Source organism: Lytechinus variegatus, chromosome 15, assembly GCF_018143015.1.
Source record: "Lytechinus variegatus isolate NC3 chromosome 15, Lvar_3.0, whole genome shotgun sequence".
NCBI classification, from domain to species: domain Eukaryota; kingdom Metazoa; phylum Echinodermata; class Echinoidea; order Temnopleuroida; family Toxopneustidae; genus Lytechinus; species Lytechinus variegatus.
The window spans coordinates 10,238,528-10,255,334 of record NC_054754.1 but is presented as its reverse complement, the minus strand read 5'-3'; the positions used below and the strand labels follow the sequence as shown (position 1 = coordinate 10,255,334).

General features: G+C 36.8%; 2 protein-coding genes across 3 annotated transcripts; one reads left to right on the top strand and one right to left on the bottom strand.

The window, feature by feature from the left end:
- Nucleotides 1–2,081: 2,081 nt before the first annotated feature.
- Nucleotides 2,082–5,111, bottom strand: LOC121428942. Its single transcript, XM_041625836.1, has one exon. It carries the CDS (start codon nucleotides 4,879–4,881, stop codon nucleotides 3,565–3,567), a length of 1,317 nt encoding a protein of 438 aa, XP_041481770.1. The 5' UTR covers nucleotides 4,882–5,111; the 3' UTR covers nucleotides 2,082–3,564.
- A 3,519-nt stretch (nucleotides 5,112–8,630) lies between these two features.
- LOC121428846 (protein catecholamines up-like) lies at nucleotides 8,631–13,438 on the top strand. Of its 2 annotated transcripts, none has more exons than XM_041625713.1 (4): nucleotides 8,631–9,127; nucleotides 10,054–10,287; nucleotides 10,802–11,004; nucleotides 12,356–13,438. In XM_041625713.1, exons 1-4 carry the CDS (start codon nucleotides 8,665–8,667, stop codon nucleotides 12,605–12,607), a joined length of 1,152 nt encoding a protein of 383 aa, XP_041481647.1. In that variant the 5' UTR covers nucleotides 8,631–8,664; the 3' UTR covers nucleotides 12,608–13,438. The 2 variants fall into 2 exon arrangements, with proteins under 2 accessions (XP_041481647.1, XP_041481646.1); XM_041625712.1 differs by having other exon boundaries at nucleotides 10,799–11,004; nucleotides 12,356–13,437.
- The last annotated feature ends 3,369 nt before the right edge of the window (nucleotides 13,439–16,807 follow it).

The window sequence follows — 16,807 nt, the reverse complement described above, 5'->3', positions numbered from 1 at the left end:
CTAACTAAATACATTACATATTGGTTGTGGAGGTTATGAATGCTGTACTTTGAAATCCAAAATGGCTGCAATAGGTCCTAAAAGTATTATGTACATTGTAACATTAGACATATAATTTTGACAGAATTTGGCTTTGTTTGACTCTAAATATTGCCTATATTATTGTGAATTCTGATGCAAGGGTGAAATATTGTCTAACACCATGGTTTCTAACGAGATATATCATAATGTTGTGTATTTAAGGTGATAAACACTGCATTTTTAAATTGAAAATGGCCAACATAAGCCCTTATCGTATAATATACAATTTTAGTGTAGACAAATAATGTTCACAAAAAGGGCATATGGCAGCCATTTTGTATGTTGAAATACAGTATTTATCACATAAATTACATAAGAGATGATATATTTTGTCATAAATCATGTTTTCAGACGATATTTCACTCATACATCACCATTTGGCCAAGCAAAGCCAAATTCTGATGAAATAATTTGTTCCCATTCACATTGTGCATAATATCTTAAGGGCCTGTAGCGGCCATTTTGATTTTCCAATAACAGTATTTATCACCTAACTGGCAGAATAAATGATATCTCTTAATAGAAATCATGCTTTCAGACAATATTTTACTCATAGATCACTAATATCTGCATTTATGGTGCTCACTCGTGAATATTGGTTTCCCACTTTGCATTGTGCATAAGACTGTTAATGTCTCTGGCGGCCATTTTGAAAGTAAAAATACAGTATTTAACACAAACTTTAAACCTGAATGATGTATTTCGTTAGAAAATACGTTTTTAAACAGTATCCCATGAATTTATCACATATATATGCATTTTAGTGATCACTCTTGTGATTTTTTTGCCCCTCTTTCTCATTGTGCATAATGCTTTTAGGGCCTTTGGCAGCCATTTTGAATATCTAAATACAACATTCATCACATACATGGCATATTGATAATATATTTCGTTAACAACTATGTTTTTAGTCAGTATTCCACTCGTTTAATCTTAATAATATGCATTTTAGTGATCACTCTTGTGAATTTTTTGGCCCCCATTGCCATTGTACGCAATCATGTTTGGGCCAATGGCGGCCATTTTAGATATCAAAATACAGAAATATTCCCATTTATGATATAATAAATGGTATATCTCTTTAGTAATAATGATTTGCATATATCACTTCGTTCATACATCGCGATTTCTTTGCGGTTTAGTGCTCACTTTTGTGAAAGCTAGTTTTCCATATTCATATCGTACATAATATAGTATACAATGGACTATGGCGGCCATTTTAAATATGAGGAAAATAAATATTTTGTCAAAAATTGTTTTTTCAGGGAGTATCTCACTCCTGCAAAACAATTTCATGCATTTCGTAGCTAATGTGCGGACAATTTTAGGATTTTTATGGGTAATTTGCATATTTTGGCGGCCATATTGGATTTTGCCAATTTGCGGAAAATGCTCAAGGTTACACGAGTGGCATCATTCAGATTCGTAATCAGCACCCTCGAATTGACAAGAAACCATCAAAAAATATTGTATATATAAAAAAACAAGGTTACGCCTCTTCTATCCTGGACTATATTGGATGCTGTGGTAAAGGTTCAGGGTCTTCTTTTATGCAAAGAATCTGAACCAGACGGTCTCCCTCGATCGACCCCAAATTGGCTTACCAGTCAAAACAAGATTATCATTGATTTTCATAATCAGTTACATATTCAGTGCCAAGACTGGGAACGCATGCTTATTGTCATTCAATCATCTAAAAAGAATAGTACAGACGACATTACATATAAGGACATAATATTTAAACACAATCATTCGTGACAATTTCAACTCTTAGCTTTCCCCGCTATGTTCTCTATGTTTTTCCCCGCCCCCTAACTCTCTCTCTCTCTCCACCTCTCTTATACTCTTCCTCCTTTTTGCATCGGTAAACCTGGCAAAACTTTAGACGAATTCGTAAATTCGACGAATTCGTAAATAGCATTGTTGATGAAATGCCTAACCGTGACATGCACTTCTTATTTAAAGGGGAAGTTCACCCTGAAGAAAACTTTGTTGTAAAAATAGCAGAAAAAATATTTAAAAATAATGGTGAAGTTTTGAGGAAAATCCGTTAAAGAGTAAATTTCACATAAGCTCTGAAATAGTTTTCACTGAACAATACAATTAATATCTCCTAAACCATAAACAATGAGATTATCAATTTCTCGAAAAGAATAATTGGCCTTTTCAGTTCAAATAATTATAAAAAGGTGTTACAATTTTAGAAAAGCTGTCAAAATTATGTTTCTAAATTATTGAACGTTCTTTAAGATGTCACTAAATACCATCACTTTTTTGTCAAGGGTGTAAAAAAATGCATGAATTAGGCGAAACTACACTTTAAATTGAATGCTCCCAGTCAAATGATTTGATTTTTAAATCAATTCATTACGATGTCGAATGAATTTATTCTACGATTGTAACATTTTATATGACTGGGCATTATTCATGTTTAATTAAGCCTACCCTCAAGATCTTGCTGTGATACACAAAAATGGAATAATAATTTGACAAACTGACCAGCCTTTTTTATGTGAGTCTTTTTTCTATCTGAAAATTACTCTAAAAATGCTAAGAATTAAGAAATATTCATTTTACTATAAGACATTGAATTGCTTATTCAGTAACTGTCAACATGGAGTAATAATCATGACGGACATGTTGATTGGTGGGCTAACCAGTGGTGGATCCGGGGGGGGGGGAGCACGGGCCGGCAGTTGCCCCCCCCCCTTTGAGAGGCACAATTAAAATTTGTAATGTAAAATGCCGTTAAAACAGAAGTGTGCCCCACCCCTTTGGAAGTGAAGACCCTTTTCTTGTCAATTTTTTCGTGGACGAAATCCCCTTAATTTGGGGTTAGAACCCTTGTTTTTTCTTGTCATTTTTTTACTCGGGAAAATGTGCCCCCTCTTCGAAAAATTCTGGATCCGCCCCTGTTGCTAACTATATTTTGTTGAGTAAAATACCTGGCCAGGTTCTTCATTAAGAGCAAATATGTTATTGTACATTAATTCCCCTTCTATAATGCCAGAAACATTACAATAACCATGCATGAGATCATAATAAGGAATCGCGCATAATAATATAACTAACATTAACCTATGTTGAGATAAATGATTCCTTTCATTTTGGCTCAACCTTTTTTTTCACACCCCTTATTAGATACTTTAGAACAAAAAACCTCCTTCTTTTTGACAGCGTTTAAAAAACTGGTAACATAAAAAAATTGAACACTAGAGCAATATACCTTCATATATACCTTGCTTTCAATTGGCTAATTTCACTCTGTAAAAATGATAAGATTCTCAGATTGTTAAAATTAATTTATAAAATGATTTTGGGATGCGGAAATTAGGCAGCAAGGTGTCCTCAAAGAGAATTATTTTTTTCTTTCAAACAGGAAATGTGCATGAGATCCAGCACAGATCCCGGCCCCCTATATTTTTACTTCCCTTTCTCCTTTAGTGATGGTGGGCGATCACCCCTGCCCCCCCCCCGCCCTGACTATCCGTCATAATACAGTTTGCAATCCTTGAACGGCGAAGCGTTTTCATCAGCCCAAGACACGAAGTCAGATATCACTGGAAGCAATACCTTGATCAGAGACACCACGTCATCTTCAGCAGAATGTGAGTGGGGTGGTTCCCTCTCGAATGTCCTCTTGAAGATATTCACAAGAGTGTAGGAGATCCGTTTGCGTTTTGGAGGATGGTCATCGACGGTGTGTCGACAAGGCGCTGATTGCGCTTTCCCGAGTGTTGGGGGAGAACCGGTCTGGCTTGCGAAGTTCTCAGTCTGGTTATTTTCAACATTGGCAGAAGCAGAATAACGAAGTTGAGGTGCGGGTGCTTTCTCTGTGGATTGGGCAATTGTTTGGCACGATGGATTGGGTTTTGATAGAGAAGCTGCAGCCGAAGATTGCGATATGATATCAAAGAGATATTCAGTTGCACTGTAGCTTCTGCGACTGGATCCAGGAGAATCCTGGAGAATTATGTAACCACTAGAATCAGATGATGATGGTCGATGCGACATGGGCTCACTGGATGATGACAGACTCATGTTTGCATCATGAGGTTTGTTATTGACCATATTGTAAAGCAAACTTTTATCTACGACATTCTGATTGGTGCAATGGTCAAAATCACCGGATCTCCTATCCTGAGACTGCGCAAAAGTTATTCCAGATGAGTTGAAATACGTTCGATCTTGTGTCAAGTTTGCTATCCCAGAAATTTTAACCGAATTCTGTTTGTCCTTCCCCTCTCTCTTCTTCTTTACTCCCTGGGTCTCGGTTGCAAATCCTGCCCTGAATCCCTTTAAGGTGTCCAAGCAATAAAGTTCATCTGCAGGGGAGTCTCCTGTGGTTAGTCCTGACAGTTCTGATCTCAGTATCGGAAAGTCGAATGTCATCCCGTTGTGTGCAACCAGGCAAACCGGTGCATCCTGTCGACTTAGGAATATGTTAAGCATGGTGACCACACCTTCATCGAAAGGCAGTTTCTTGTTTATATCGAGCTTGCGCTTATCCATCTTGGTGAGACGCGCAGAATGTGGACTTGTGTACTTTCCTGGATCCAAACACAACGTCAGCTTATCAACAATCCTTGGTAACGAAAGCTTGGATAAATCAAAGGTAGAGTTCTCATGATTCTTGGCAAGATTCAAAGACGTGAGTACGTCTGGGCCAAGAAGACCAGCACGGTTGATGGCAATCAAACTAAGTTCAATGATTTTGGGGCGATCTGTTCGGTACAGATGACTGGTCTCGAAATCAAGAAATACAAAACTCTTGATGGTCAACCCCGATACACTATCCATGGCAAACTGAAGCAATTAAGGCGCGACGTTGTTTTCCTGAGGAATGAAGTAGATTAATATACTGTAAGATCCAATCAAAAACATTTCCAAAATTCTAGAGTAAGACAGTGACACGCTTTATTATATTGAGTTAAACCATGTAGCTAGCTGATTTTGGCATTCATGCCGAAACTTGATCATGCAGATAGTAGTTGCCAATATTGCTACATCGTCACGAATAATGTCGGATTTCCGATTCTATATTAAGCACCGCATTCATGTCACTCGGGAAATACCAGAAAACAAAGTCCAACAAGCAGCTCTGACGAAAACATGAATTACGAAGCAGTGACTGATCTAAGCTAAGGGGACGTTACACTTTAACACCGGCTCCTTGCATGAAATCCCTAAAAAAAGGAGGAAAAGGGAGGGGGTGCATGTCGGATGTAATCTACGCGAAAGAGGGGGGGGGGGGGTATATGCAGAGGCGTAACCCAAAATGCAATTATTTTGGAGTTAAATATATGACTGGCTTTTTCTAGTAAAATTTTGTCAAACTATTAGCAAAAGGCTATATTCTCTACTGGGAGGGAGTAAGAAGGAAGGACGGGACTGATTGAACTGATTGACCCCGTGGTACAATGACTAAGATTTTGAAAGTATATAGGGGGCTAAAAATCAGTCAACCAACATGATCAAAGACCCCCCCCAAAAAAAAAACCGTAGTCTTATGCATACCGCTTAATCGCTTTCCCCCTTTTCTTCAACCATCTTCCCCTTCCCTTTTCTCTTTGCCTCACCCCACTTATAGTGGCACGTGTTATTATAATTGCCCCCTTATTTGCTCCTATATAATTTGCAACCGCGCATGTTCCTTCAACCTAATAATCAATGCATGATTTAAAATACATTCTGATAAAGGCATACATGAAATAAAAACAAAGATTGGTGATTGCCTCATCCAGTTATATTGGTTATATTAATTCAACCACGACTGAAAATCTTTTGTTCTAATGCTGGGTCAGAGTTGATCCTTTTCAGTAAAACCCTGCATATTATATAGGCCTACTTTGCAAAATAATAATAATAAAATTCACGGACTTTTCCAGGAACCTTAACGAGACATCACAATCAATCTGCCAGGAAAGAATAGCCGACAATACTCGGAATCATTTGCATACTATCCGTTGCTATGCATGACAAGCATCTGGAAAGCATTTGGATTGTCATGCATGAATATCTTTTTGTGTTAACGTATGCATACGATCTGAATATTTTAGTAAACAGTTCGATTTGTTTATACGTAGGCCTCGTGTAGATGCTTTCATTCCCTTAATTTCCCCCTCTTTCTTCCCTTTTTCCTTTTCCACCATGAAAATTCTAAGCAGTCGCCCCAGCACCCCTGTGGTGTCATTGAGTATAACGGGATATTTTGTTCAATTTTGACAACTCCCCCCAAAAAGTCTTCACTTCTTAATGAAGGGCGATTTATGTCACAACAAATTTGACAAGCAAGCAAGCCAAAAAATAGAGGGAAAATGTCGTCAGTTGTGCATGCACGACATTTTTCTCTTGATGTTCCTCTTATCTGGATCCGCAAATGCTCTCTTATCACACAACTCTTTTTGCTTTGTTTTGATAGTAATTTTGTTCATTTAAAAGTACTATAGTCACTTAATCAACCAATTAAGGCCTGTGCACCCCAACAATAATTATATAGTTTGATTTGAATTGATAAACAATTTCCACAAAATATAGGTAAAATAAGAATGACAAAGTTGCGCTTTACTTCATCATGAAAAACACCGGATGATATCAATATGTGTTGATAATTGATTTCGCAACTAACATAATCATGCACATTACGGGCGGTAGGCCTATAAAAATGAGCGGTGTCAAACACTATAGGAAAAAATTATTTTGTAGTAATCAACAATCTTTCAGATAAAGGTCGCAGTGTAACGCTCCAAAAATTCTGAGAATGGCCAGACATGGCGTATGGGCAATATTTCATTTTGCTATACAAAATAAATTATTTTACAATCATGATGAATTTAGACATATAGAAAAGTAAAATCATTATTCACCTCTTTTCCTTTCATATTCTTTTTTTTCTCATTTCCATCTTGGTTGTGATTTTTTTTTTTGGGGGGGGGGCATGAGCGTTTTGATGCATGGGGAGTCAACCACCTCCCAACTCCCTGCATATACAATACAATACAATACAATTCAGCATTTATTTCCAATTCATTAAAAATACAAGGCATGATCATGACTTGTACAAACAAAGAGACAATAAAAATGGTACAAGAAGAACAAATATAAATAATACATACTATAGCCAGCCTATATATTGCCTACAAAACAAAATGATACAATTTATTGGATGCTTTATCGCATGTGTTGTGTACATACAGTACGGACCGTTTTATGAAAATAAATGAAACTTTGAACCTTAACCGTTTGTTATTTTTTCATTCAATTTTGATGAAAATTTCAGTTACGAAATAGGCCTAGGCCTATAGGCCAATATAGGCCTTATTTTCTCTGATTATCTTTTCAAACCTTATTGAATGATATACGTTCTAATTTTTTATAAGAGCTATATTTGTCAGCTTATGGCCAGCTTTTATCAAATCTCTTTTTGTTATGGGGTCTACATGTTTCTTGACACCAGGGGCCCGTCTTACAAAGAGTGGCGAATTGATCCGATCAATCGTAACAGAAAGCCAGCAAAGTCAACATACTAAAAATACATGTTTGTTCAAAAAATTGTCTGGATATGAATGTATATTGATTCATTGATTTCGTGACAAATTGGTGTGTCTTCCTTAATTGTTTACCAAAGAAATATTGTGAATTTCCTGTAGAAAAACTTATGATCCTGATGGATTTCCATAGAGTTACGATTGATTGGATCAATCGTAACACTTTGTAAGATGGTGCGGTCCAGCTCTGAACTCTGTCAGGTGGGGAACCGTACGTGATTCGACTTAATTTTTGGCGCCCCTATATATCACCCTTTCTTAATTCATCAGAAACAATATTTTTTATTATGACTTCAATAAAAATATCATTGTTTCTGATGAATTAAGAAAAATCAAATAAATTAAGTCAGCAAATTAATCATGATCCCCTCCAAGGCCCTCCCCACACTCTAAAAAATGAAGTGCTAATTCAGCTCTTAAAGAGCGTGTATAGTGACTGCACTTCGGAGTGCTGATATTTCTCGTTCAAATTTGAACTAGACAAATCAGCACTCCGAAGTGCAGTCACTATACACGCTCTTTAAGAGCTGAATTAGCACTTCATTTTTTAGAGTGCACAACCCCTCCTCCCTTAAAGGGATGGTCCGGGTTGTAAATATTTATATTTTAATACATAGAGTAGAATTCACTGAAATAAGTTGCAGCAATAAATATCTAATGCAATAAATCAGTTGTCAATCCAATTTTTCTAGTTCTTGGAGGGAAAAATGTAAATAAACTTAATTTCCCCGGTTAATTTCATATCATAAAGTACAAAAGAACAAGCTGAGATGTGACATCAGCCCACCTAATGAATATTCATGACGACTGTTTTCACAAATATTGCTTTAAAACTTTAAAATTCAATAACTTTGTTATCCAATTTGGATGAAATTTCTGGCATATTGCCCAGTGAATTCTACTCTTTTTATTAAGCTATAGTTTCAGCCCGGACCATCCCTTTCACATTTATAGTTTCATATTGGTACCATACGGTATTGACTGGAGACGAGGTTGCGATTTTTGATAGCCACGTATAATTCTCTATTGTTGAAACATGGCAGCCTCCGTGCGAAGAACGCGAATGCCCATCGTCTGCTTATTGTTGTTAATTCTCGCCGTTTACAACAACGCCCATGGTCATCATGAAACAGAAAGTGGACACAGTCATGAGCATTCCCACGCTGAAGCAGCTGGAGCAAAATCTTATGAGGGAAATGTCTGGACAGATGCAATAGGTGCCACAGTTTTGATCTCTGCAGCACCGTTTGTGATCCTTTTTCTCATCCCGCTGGACAAGGGGCGCGAGGGACAGGAGTCGCTGTTGAAAGTGCTGCTCAGCTTCGCATCCGGTGGATTGCTCGGTGACGCGTTTCTGCATTTGATCCCGCATTCGCTTTCTCCGCACAGTCATGGCGATCATGGACATGATCACGGGCACGATCACGGACATGAGCACAGTCATGATCATGGCCATAGCCATGGTCATGATCATGACCACTCTGGCCCAATGCTTGTTGGTAAATTCAAGCTTGCTCCTTTAGTTGAAATAAATGACAATGTTTAACATGTTGAATCTACTATCTAACGTTAGATATAGGCCCCCAAAAATTGAAAGTTCCACAAATCCAGACCAGAATATGTCGAGACTAACCCAGGGAGCTCCAGCCCCGAAGTGGACTTGAGCCCAGGACTCGTCCGTGTAATACTAGGCAGACATTATTCTCTCCAAAATAGGGTAGAATGGGGTCGCAATAGCACTCCAAATAAAAAGGGGGAAAAAGAAATTATGCACTTACCTCGATTATATGGATAAAGGTCTGTTGTGATACAGAATCCTGACATTGAGGCACAAACTGGACCCTCAAAAACAGGAAAAATTTCTGTCTCGTTCTCCTTTTGTCAAAACTGAAAACAAAATGGTCGATCGAGAACGAATGCGACAGCGGTCTAACTTCTCTTTTTTGAGAGTCCAGTTTGTGCCTCGACATCAGGATTCTGTGTCCCGATGGAACTTCATCCATATAAATCGAGGTAATTTCTTTTTCCCCCTTTTATTTGGAGTGCTATTGCGTCCCCATTTTACCCCATTTTTTGAGAGTATATGTCTGCCTAGTATTTACACAGACGAGTCCTGGTCTCCGTCCCGCTTTGCGGGCCGGAGCTCCGTGGGTTAGGTCAAGACAAGCCTATGTCTATGAATACATTATTAAATACTTGCTGATCAAAGCACTTTAAAAAAGTTATTTTCCACTTGTTAATCAGACATCCAACAAGATTATTTTCCCCTTGTTGAATTAATTTTGTTTCTAATTCTATCTATTCCAGAAGATATGGGTTCACTTCAGGTCAACATGATCTGCAGAATTATCAACCCAATATGAATACCAGTTAGCTTCAGGAATATGTTAAATTGGGGCAATTTCTTGATTTTGTTTTGCAACAGGCTTCTGGGTGTTAGTTGGAATTCTTTTATTTCTGCTGGTGGAGAAGTTTGTTCGCCTTGTGAAGGGTGATGGCGCACATTCCCACAGCCATGGGAAACCAAACAAAGCAAAAATTGAGGATGAAGGACCAGCGCGAGAGGAAGAAACCAATGGAAGTTCTTCGCAAGTACGGCACAGGAAAGCTGGGAAGCAAGAAGAGACTGAAAAAGATAAAAAGAGCGTTGAGCCAGAAGGTATGACCATTGTCTAAATACCTTTGATTTGATATTATGGAATCTTTAGTTTCAAATACAAAAGAAATTTAAAAGATATTCTTTTACAATTCATGATTTGGGTTCTGTCCTTCTTCCTGTTTTGTATTGAGAGGCCTCATTTGGATTGGAATTTGTAATTTACTTTGAGTGATTGCAAATTAATTTTATGATTTTTGTCCAAGTATTCCCTTAGGAAGCACTTCCATACTAAAGAGGTTTGTTAAATTGACTTACTGATTTTTTCACTGAAGATTTCAGAGATTAAGTGATTGTCAATCTCTTTGTGCAAACACCCTTAACTGATGTATGCTTTGTCCAATTTTCTATGAAACACACACACCTCTATTTCTGACACAAATCATTTTATGACCAAGGATGGATTGCTAAATACCAAGTGTTTTCTTTCCTTTATTTGATAATCTTGACAGTTCAATACCTACATTTATTTTCACCTTATCTTCTAAATTTTGCTATTTCTGTACAACCATAGAAGACTCTCCTATTAAAGTTTCTGCCTACCTCAACCTCGTGGCCGATTGCACGCACAACTTCACCGATGGTCTGGCCATCGGTGCTTCGTTCCTAGCTGGTCGCAACGTTGGCATCGTGACCACCATCACCATTCTTCTTCATGAAGTCCCACACGAGATAGGAGACTTTGCCATCCTTGTGCAGTCTGGATGCAACAAGAGAAAGGTATGTCTTTTCTCTGTGTCGTAGACGGGGTGCGTTCAAGCAATTGATAAAAGCTAGAATCGCAACCATGACTCGCAGATTTAAGCACAAACATGAAACTTGGTTTCTGCAGGAGAGCATTCTAGGAAATGCTGTTCATTTAGTACTTTTTTTTTTACTTTCAAGATGCTCTACTGTACCCTGTACATTTTGACATGGAATAATATTGCTTGCCAAATTTGATTAGCATTTTTGGTCATAACAGAAAAGTTCTCAACAAAGTTCTGTACTTCAGTTCTATTTGATAATCTTCTATATAAAAGACTTTTTGTGCAGCAGTTTTTTAAAGTGGAGCAACTTATCTGTTTGATAATCTAAACCTCCAGATTCCAACAATTTGTGTTAAAGCCTCATATCATTTAATATTTGCTGAAAGTTCATTTGCATTTGTACTTTTATTTTCACGGTTATTTATTTCCATGAGTATTTATCCTCCTAATTGACAGCTTCATTTGATATCATTGGAAATCAAAGTTCCATAGTATTTGATCAGCTGTGAGTAAATACATCTTGTGTCATGTTTGTGGACTAAAAATCATAAAAATCAATTTTATGCATTGATTTTATTTTGGGGTTTAAATTTTGAAAACCAAAGTCAAATTATTGCATTGCAGTCATAACAGGTTTATACCAGTGTGTCTAATCCCCAAATTAACTACATTTCTATTGCTAAACCCATTTTGGGTGCTGTATTATATCAAACCTAAATCTTGTACATTATCTTGAGGCCTAAAATGTCATAGATCCAATAACTATGGAAGTTTTATTGTCACAATCTTCCCTCATCTCTGCCTCGTAAGCAGGAGAAACAAACTGAATCAAGATTCATATTACTGATCGCAAACGTTCACTCCAACGAACCAGCTTCAGGCCGACCAATGATATGCCATTGAGATAACGTAATACCTTTGATCGGTCTGGAGTCACTTTTGTATCAGTCTCAGGGTTTCATGCTTAGGTTGTTGAAAAGCTCCCGCTGGAACATCACTCATCTTGGCAGAAAGAGTGGTGAGAAAGAAAAAGAACATTCCAGTCAAACTGAAGACCAATCAATGAAGTATTGAATGCTTGTGAGTTCGTTATTGAGATTACAGTATATCATATGGGAAAGTATTCGATTCCCTTGCAGTATTGGGGAAGAAGAATTTCTGGAAGTAGTTGGTTCTTGTAATAGAATTTCAAGAAATAGTTGATTGAATTTCCTTGTACATGCTACATTCATGTTGATGTGACAGTAGCTAGCCATAATGAGTACGGTACCACTAAAGTCACACGTTCTTTTATTTTATGAATATGATATTCAATCCAACAGGCAATGTACCTGCAGCTGGTGACAGCCGTTGGAGCCTTGGCAGGCTGCACCTGTGCTCTCCTGGCCGAAGGTGCAGGGGACGCCACCTCCGTCTGGGTCCTCCCGATCACCGCTGGGGGCTTCATCTACATCGCTACCGTTACTGTCATCCCAGAACTCCTCGAAGACACCACCCTGAAACAGAGCATCATGGAGATCGCTGGTCTCTTGGCCGGGGTGGGACTTATGTATCTTATAGCTTTGTATGAATAGGTAGGTAGGTTCTAATATCTTGCCAATGTAATTCTTGTCTATTCTTTTTCTTGAAAAGTTTCTCTTAATGTTGCATAGCTATTTCTAATACAGGCACCAATTCAGCCAGATTAGACATAATAGTTTTGAGAGGCAGAGTATGGTGCAAAAACAATTTCGCTCCTGCATGGGTTATGTGTCTAATCCGGCTGGATCCGCATTTGTTATTATGATAAGTAATCTCTTCTTTTATGAGTCTCTTTGTCCTCTATGTAATTTTATTCATTTTGTGATTAACCAATTTATAGCACAAATTTGTGATCTGAATAAAAGTTGATTGACTGTCGATGTAGATGAAGGAACATGTTTTAAATATCACTTATATCTAATAACTAACCCTAAGCAGACATGATGTTGATTTAATTAACCTGCAGGCCTATATTGCACCAGACTTGAGATTAGCATTGTAATGGTTAAACCAACGTGTTTGATTTGATTTTCTAAGAGTTCTCTTTTTTTTCAATTGTAGCGGTTGAAATCTGAACAAAACCGTTTATCATATTTGGGTTGTGAAATGTGCAAACAATGTGCAAACAAGTATGTTGTATGTACATTATCATGTATATTTCACAAGTTACTTCATGTGCATTGTTGAGTGTTGACATTGCTCTACACTATATGGTGATGTTACAGAAGCAGGCATTTTACAATATACATGAATTAGTGTACATGTACACTGTAAAATTCAATTTTATTTGTGGATAATAGGCAGCACAATGTACGTGACTTTGCAAGATGTTTAATTGTATTTTATTTGATTCCAAACAGATTTGTTATCTTAAAGGGGAAGTTCACCCTGAAGAAAACTTTATTGTAAAAATAGCAAAAAAATTAGTAAAAAATATTGGTGAAGGTTTGAGGAAAATCTGTTAAAAAGTAAGAAAGTTATTAGAGTTCAAAGTTTTGGATTTGTGACGTCATAAACGAGCAGCTGCTCCATGTGTTATGTAATATAAAATGCATGAATTTCAAATTTTGTATGGTTCCTGATGACTTAATTTTGTTTTCTATTCATGATCGGGTGTGAAATGATTTGTCTATTGATATACAAAAGGTACAGTGAAAACCATTTTCAATTTTCTGAGAAAATGACATTTCTTTGATTTTTTACCATTCGCTATGTATGAATGCTGCTCGCATATGACGTCACAAATCAAATAATTGAAGTTCTAATAACTTTTTAATTATTTGATGAATTTTTCTCAAACCTTCGGCAATATTTTTTATTATTTTTTCTGCTATTTTTACAATAAACTTTTTGTCAGGGTGAACTTCCCCTTTAAGCTTTCAGATACCATACAGGTTCATATTTTCTTTGCATTGGACAATATTCCCAGTTATGTTTTCGTCATTTAAAGTAATGAGACCTTCAAACATAACTTGAAGGCTACAAAGATTGGCAAAACAAGAAAAAAGTGTGTTTAATTATTCCTCTATAAAAACTATTGAAGTTGACAAGGTATTATATATGTTGAAAACACAAAATCTTGATAGTGGAACTAGTAACACATACATGTAGCCTACTTTCAACCAAACTTATTTTTCTCCTGTAATATCATGTACATGTATATTAATATTTACATTATATTTTCAAAGAATAACTGTGAAATCAGTGGTTTGAAAGATATTTGATGAGGGGGAGGGGGATTCAAAATTTGAAATACAGATTATTATAAAGAAGACTATGGACATTTTACTCCTTCCAATTTCATTTATGAGGAGAAAGAAAATGTACATTTTAACCAAGTCGTTAGATGCATTGTGAACTCGGCGATGTTTTTTAGTTTTTTTTTTACTTTGTAACTTTCTGTAGGCAGGAAGTAAGTAATACAGATGTTATTTCCTGTACTAAGAGCAAAATGTGTCTGTGATCTACATACATGTAGACACCAATTGCATTAGATGATAGTTAAGCAGTCATATCTCATAGCAAGATTGGTGTTTCTCTATGAATTTTACCCGGGAAGAAGAAATCTATTTGTGAAATATAAACACTATGGCCTGTATTCTGAAGTCTAGTTTGAATGAGACCCCTGTTTCACCGGATTTCCTTTCCAAGACTAGTCTCGGGGCGCCCCGAGACTGGTTTACAAAGAGTTAACCTTAATTTTTGACCCCCTATTACACTGGAATCCTAACAACTTTTGGGGCGCCCCGAGACAGCTTTCTGTGTGTTTACACCGACTTATCAAAGCTGTCCGAGATAGGTTTGGCAATTTTCAAGCGTGCGCTGTGTTTTTTGTTTTGGATAATCGTTCAACGTGTAGCGCATGCGTATCAAGCGAACCTGTCTCGGACAGGTTTGTGTGTTTACACTGAATCCAAAGCAGTCTCGGGTGCCCCGATACCGGTCTTGGACCACTTTGCAAGGTGGCCTGAGATGAGGGGTCTCGGGTAGGTTTGGTCCGTTTACACCAGATTAGAAACCTGCTCAAGACTGGTCTCAGGGGGCGCCCCAAGACTACTTACGAAGAAGTCTCAGATTATTTTTATGGGAAAAAGTAAAATTATATTTTTGGAAGCTGAAAATGTAGAAAATTTGTCTTCCTGTAACATTGTTTATGTTTATTCTGCTCTTTCCACATGCATTCATGGTGAAGAAAACAACTGAGATTATTCATACTTGACAGTTATGAATGATATGAGTGTCAAATAAGCTGATAAATCGACCTTGTACAGTGATTTTTTTGTCATAGTTGGCTCTCTATAGTTTCACCACAACCAGAATCTAAATTAAATCAGTCTTCAAAATAAGGGCCATGGAAAACTGATTTTTGGTAAATATGTCATTTGCTTTCTTTGTCAAAATAAATCATTCTTGTACACTGCAATATTGAATGTAGAGTATGTGGCATTTTGGGAAAATTTTGTGATAGATTTCTTTTTATAAGCATATGATGGTGGTAATGTAAATAGGAGCATATTTTCGGTGCTCCAGTTTACTCCAAACTCATGCTTACAGTTATCACATGTGAGACAAGTGGTATCTCTATATCTTTTTTGCTTTTCTTGTATCTTCAATCTTGTGATTATGTAATTTGAATGTAGTTTGGTTATGAAATCAATGGAAATAATGAAAAAAAAATGAAGATGTGCTTCTTTTAAAGATATACTTGCATGATGATGCAGCATTTATAGTGGGATTCCGGCCAGTTGTTATTGTACACAAGATCTTGGTTTTTCCAGTAAGCCATTTTAGAATTTCACGAGTAGATTCACGCTAGACTCCAGTGATATTTGCATTCCTATTGTTTACATTGTAGTACAAATAAGTTCTTTGATTATTGCAGTACTCGTATTAGAAGTACTTTTGATTTTGTGTATGTAATTTTTTCCCCATAGTTGTCTGTCATACAGAGGCCCGTTGCAGAAAGAGTTGCAATCAACGCAACTCTAAAATACATGCGCAACTTGATTTTCAACCAATCAACAGCGCATATTTGGGACTTGCGATTGATTTTTTGACGCAACTCTTTTTGCAACGGACACCAGAGCTGCCAAATTAAGAGAGTACATTCATTTAAGGATTAAGAGGAACTTCATTTTTTTGTTTTATGATTCAAATAATTTTTTAAAATTAATAATGGCAGAATGACAACTTTTGTAGTCAGAATCACAATTTGAATTCAATGAACAGTGAAAGTTGGAAATTGCCCATTATGTATTTTCTCTCAATATTGTGTTTATTTAGTCCATTTCTTTCTCTATTTTTGTCCGACTTGTGTGATCGTGTTGCGTCCTTCATATTACAGAGGTGCATATAATTATGTTTGGTAATAAATGGAATGCACTGTTTGTGATACTGTAATGGAGCTATCAAAATTATTAAAATCAACTGGTAATTATGATTATGTGACAGAGTGCATTCTCCCTTATTGTTTTTTCCTTCAAAGTTGAATGCAATTAGAGCCCCTTATTAGAGTTTGGCCAATTGGCTTCAAGTGGGCTACCTTTTAGTTTATTATTATGCTCGCCTAACAATACAATATATGTGCCTTGGCCAAAGTCTGTAACAAAGGGTTCTGATTGCTCTTTATGTAACTACAATAAGAAAATAATGTACAGCTACGGTATGCAGTTAGATAAGAGAAGTGGTGCACATGAATTTCACTTGCTTTCGTTTCAGATACACAACAAATTAAAAATGAAGAAAACACAAAA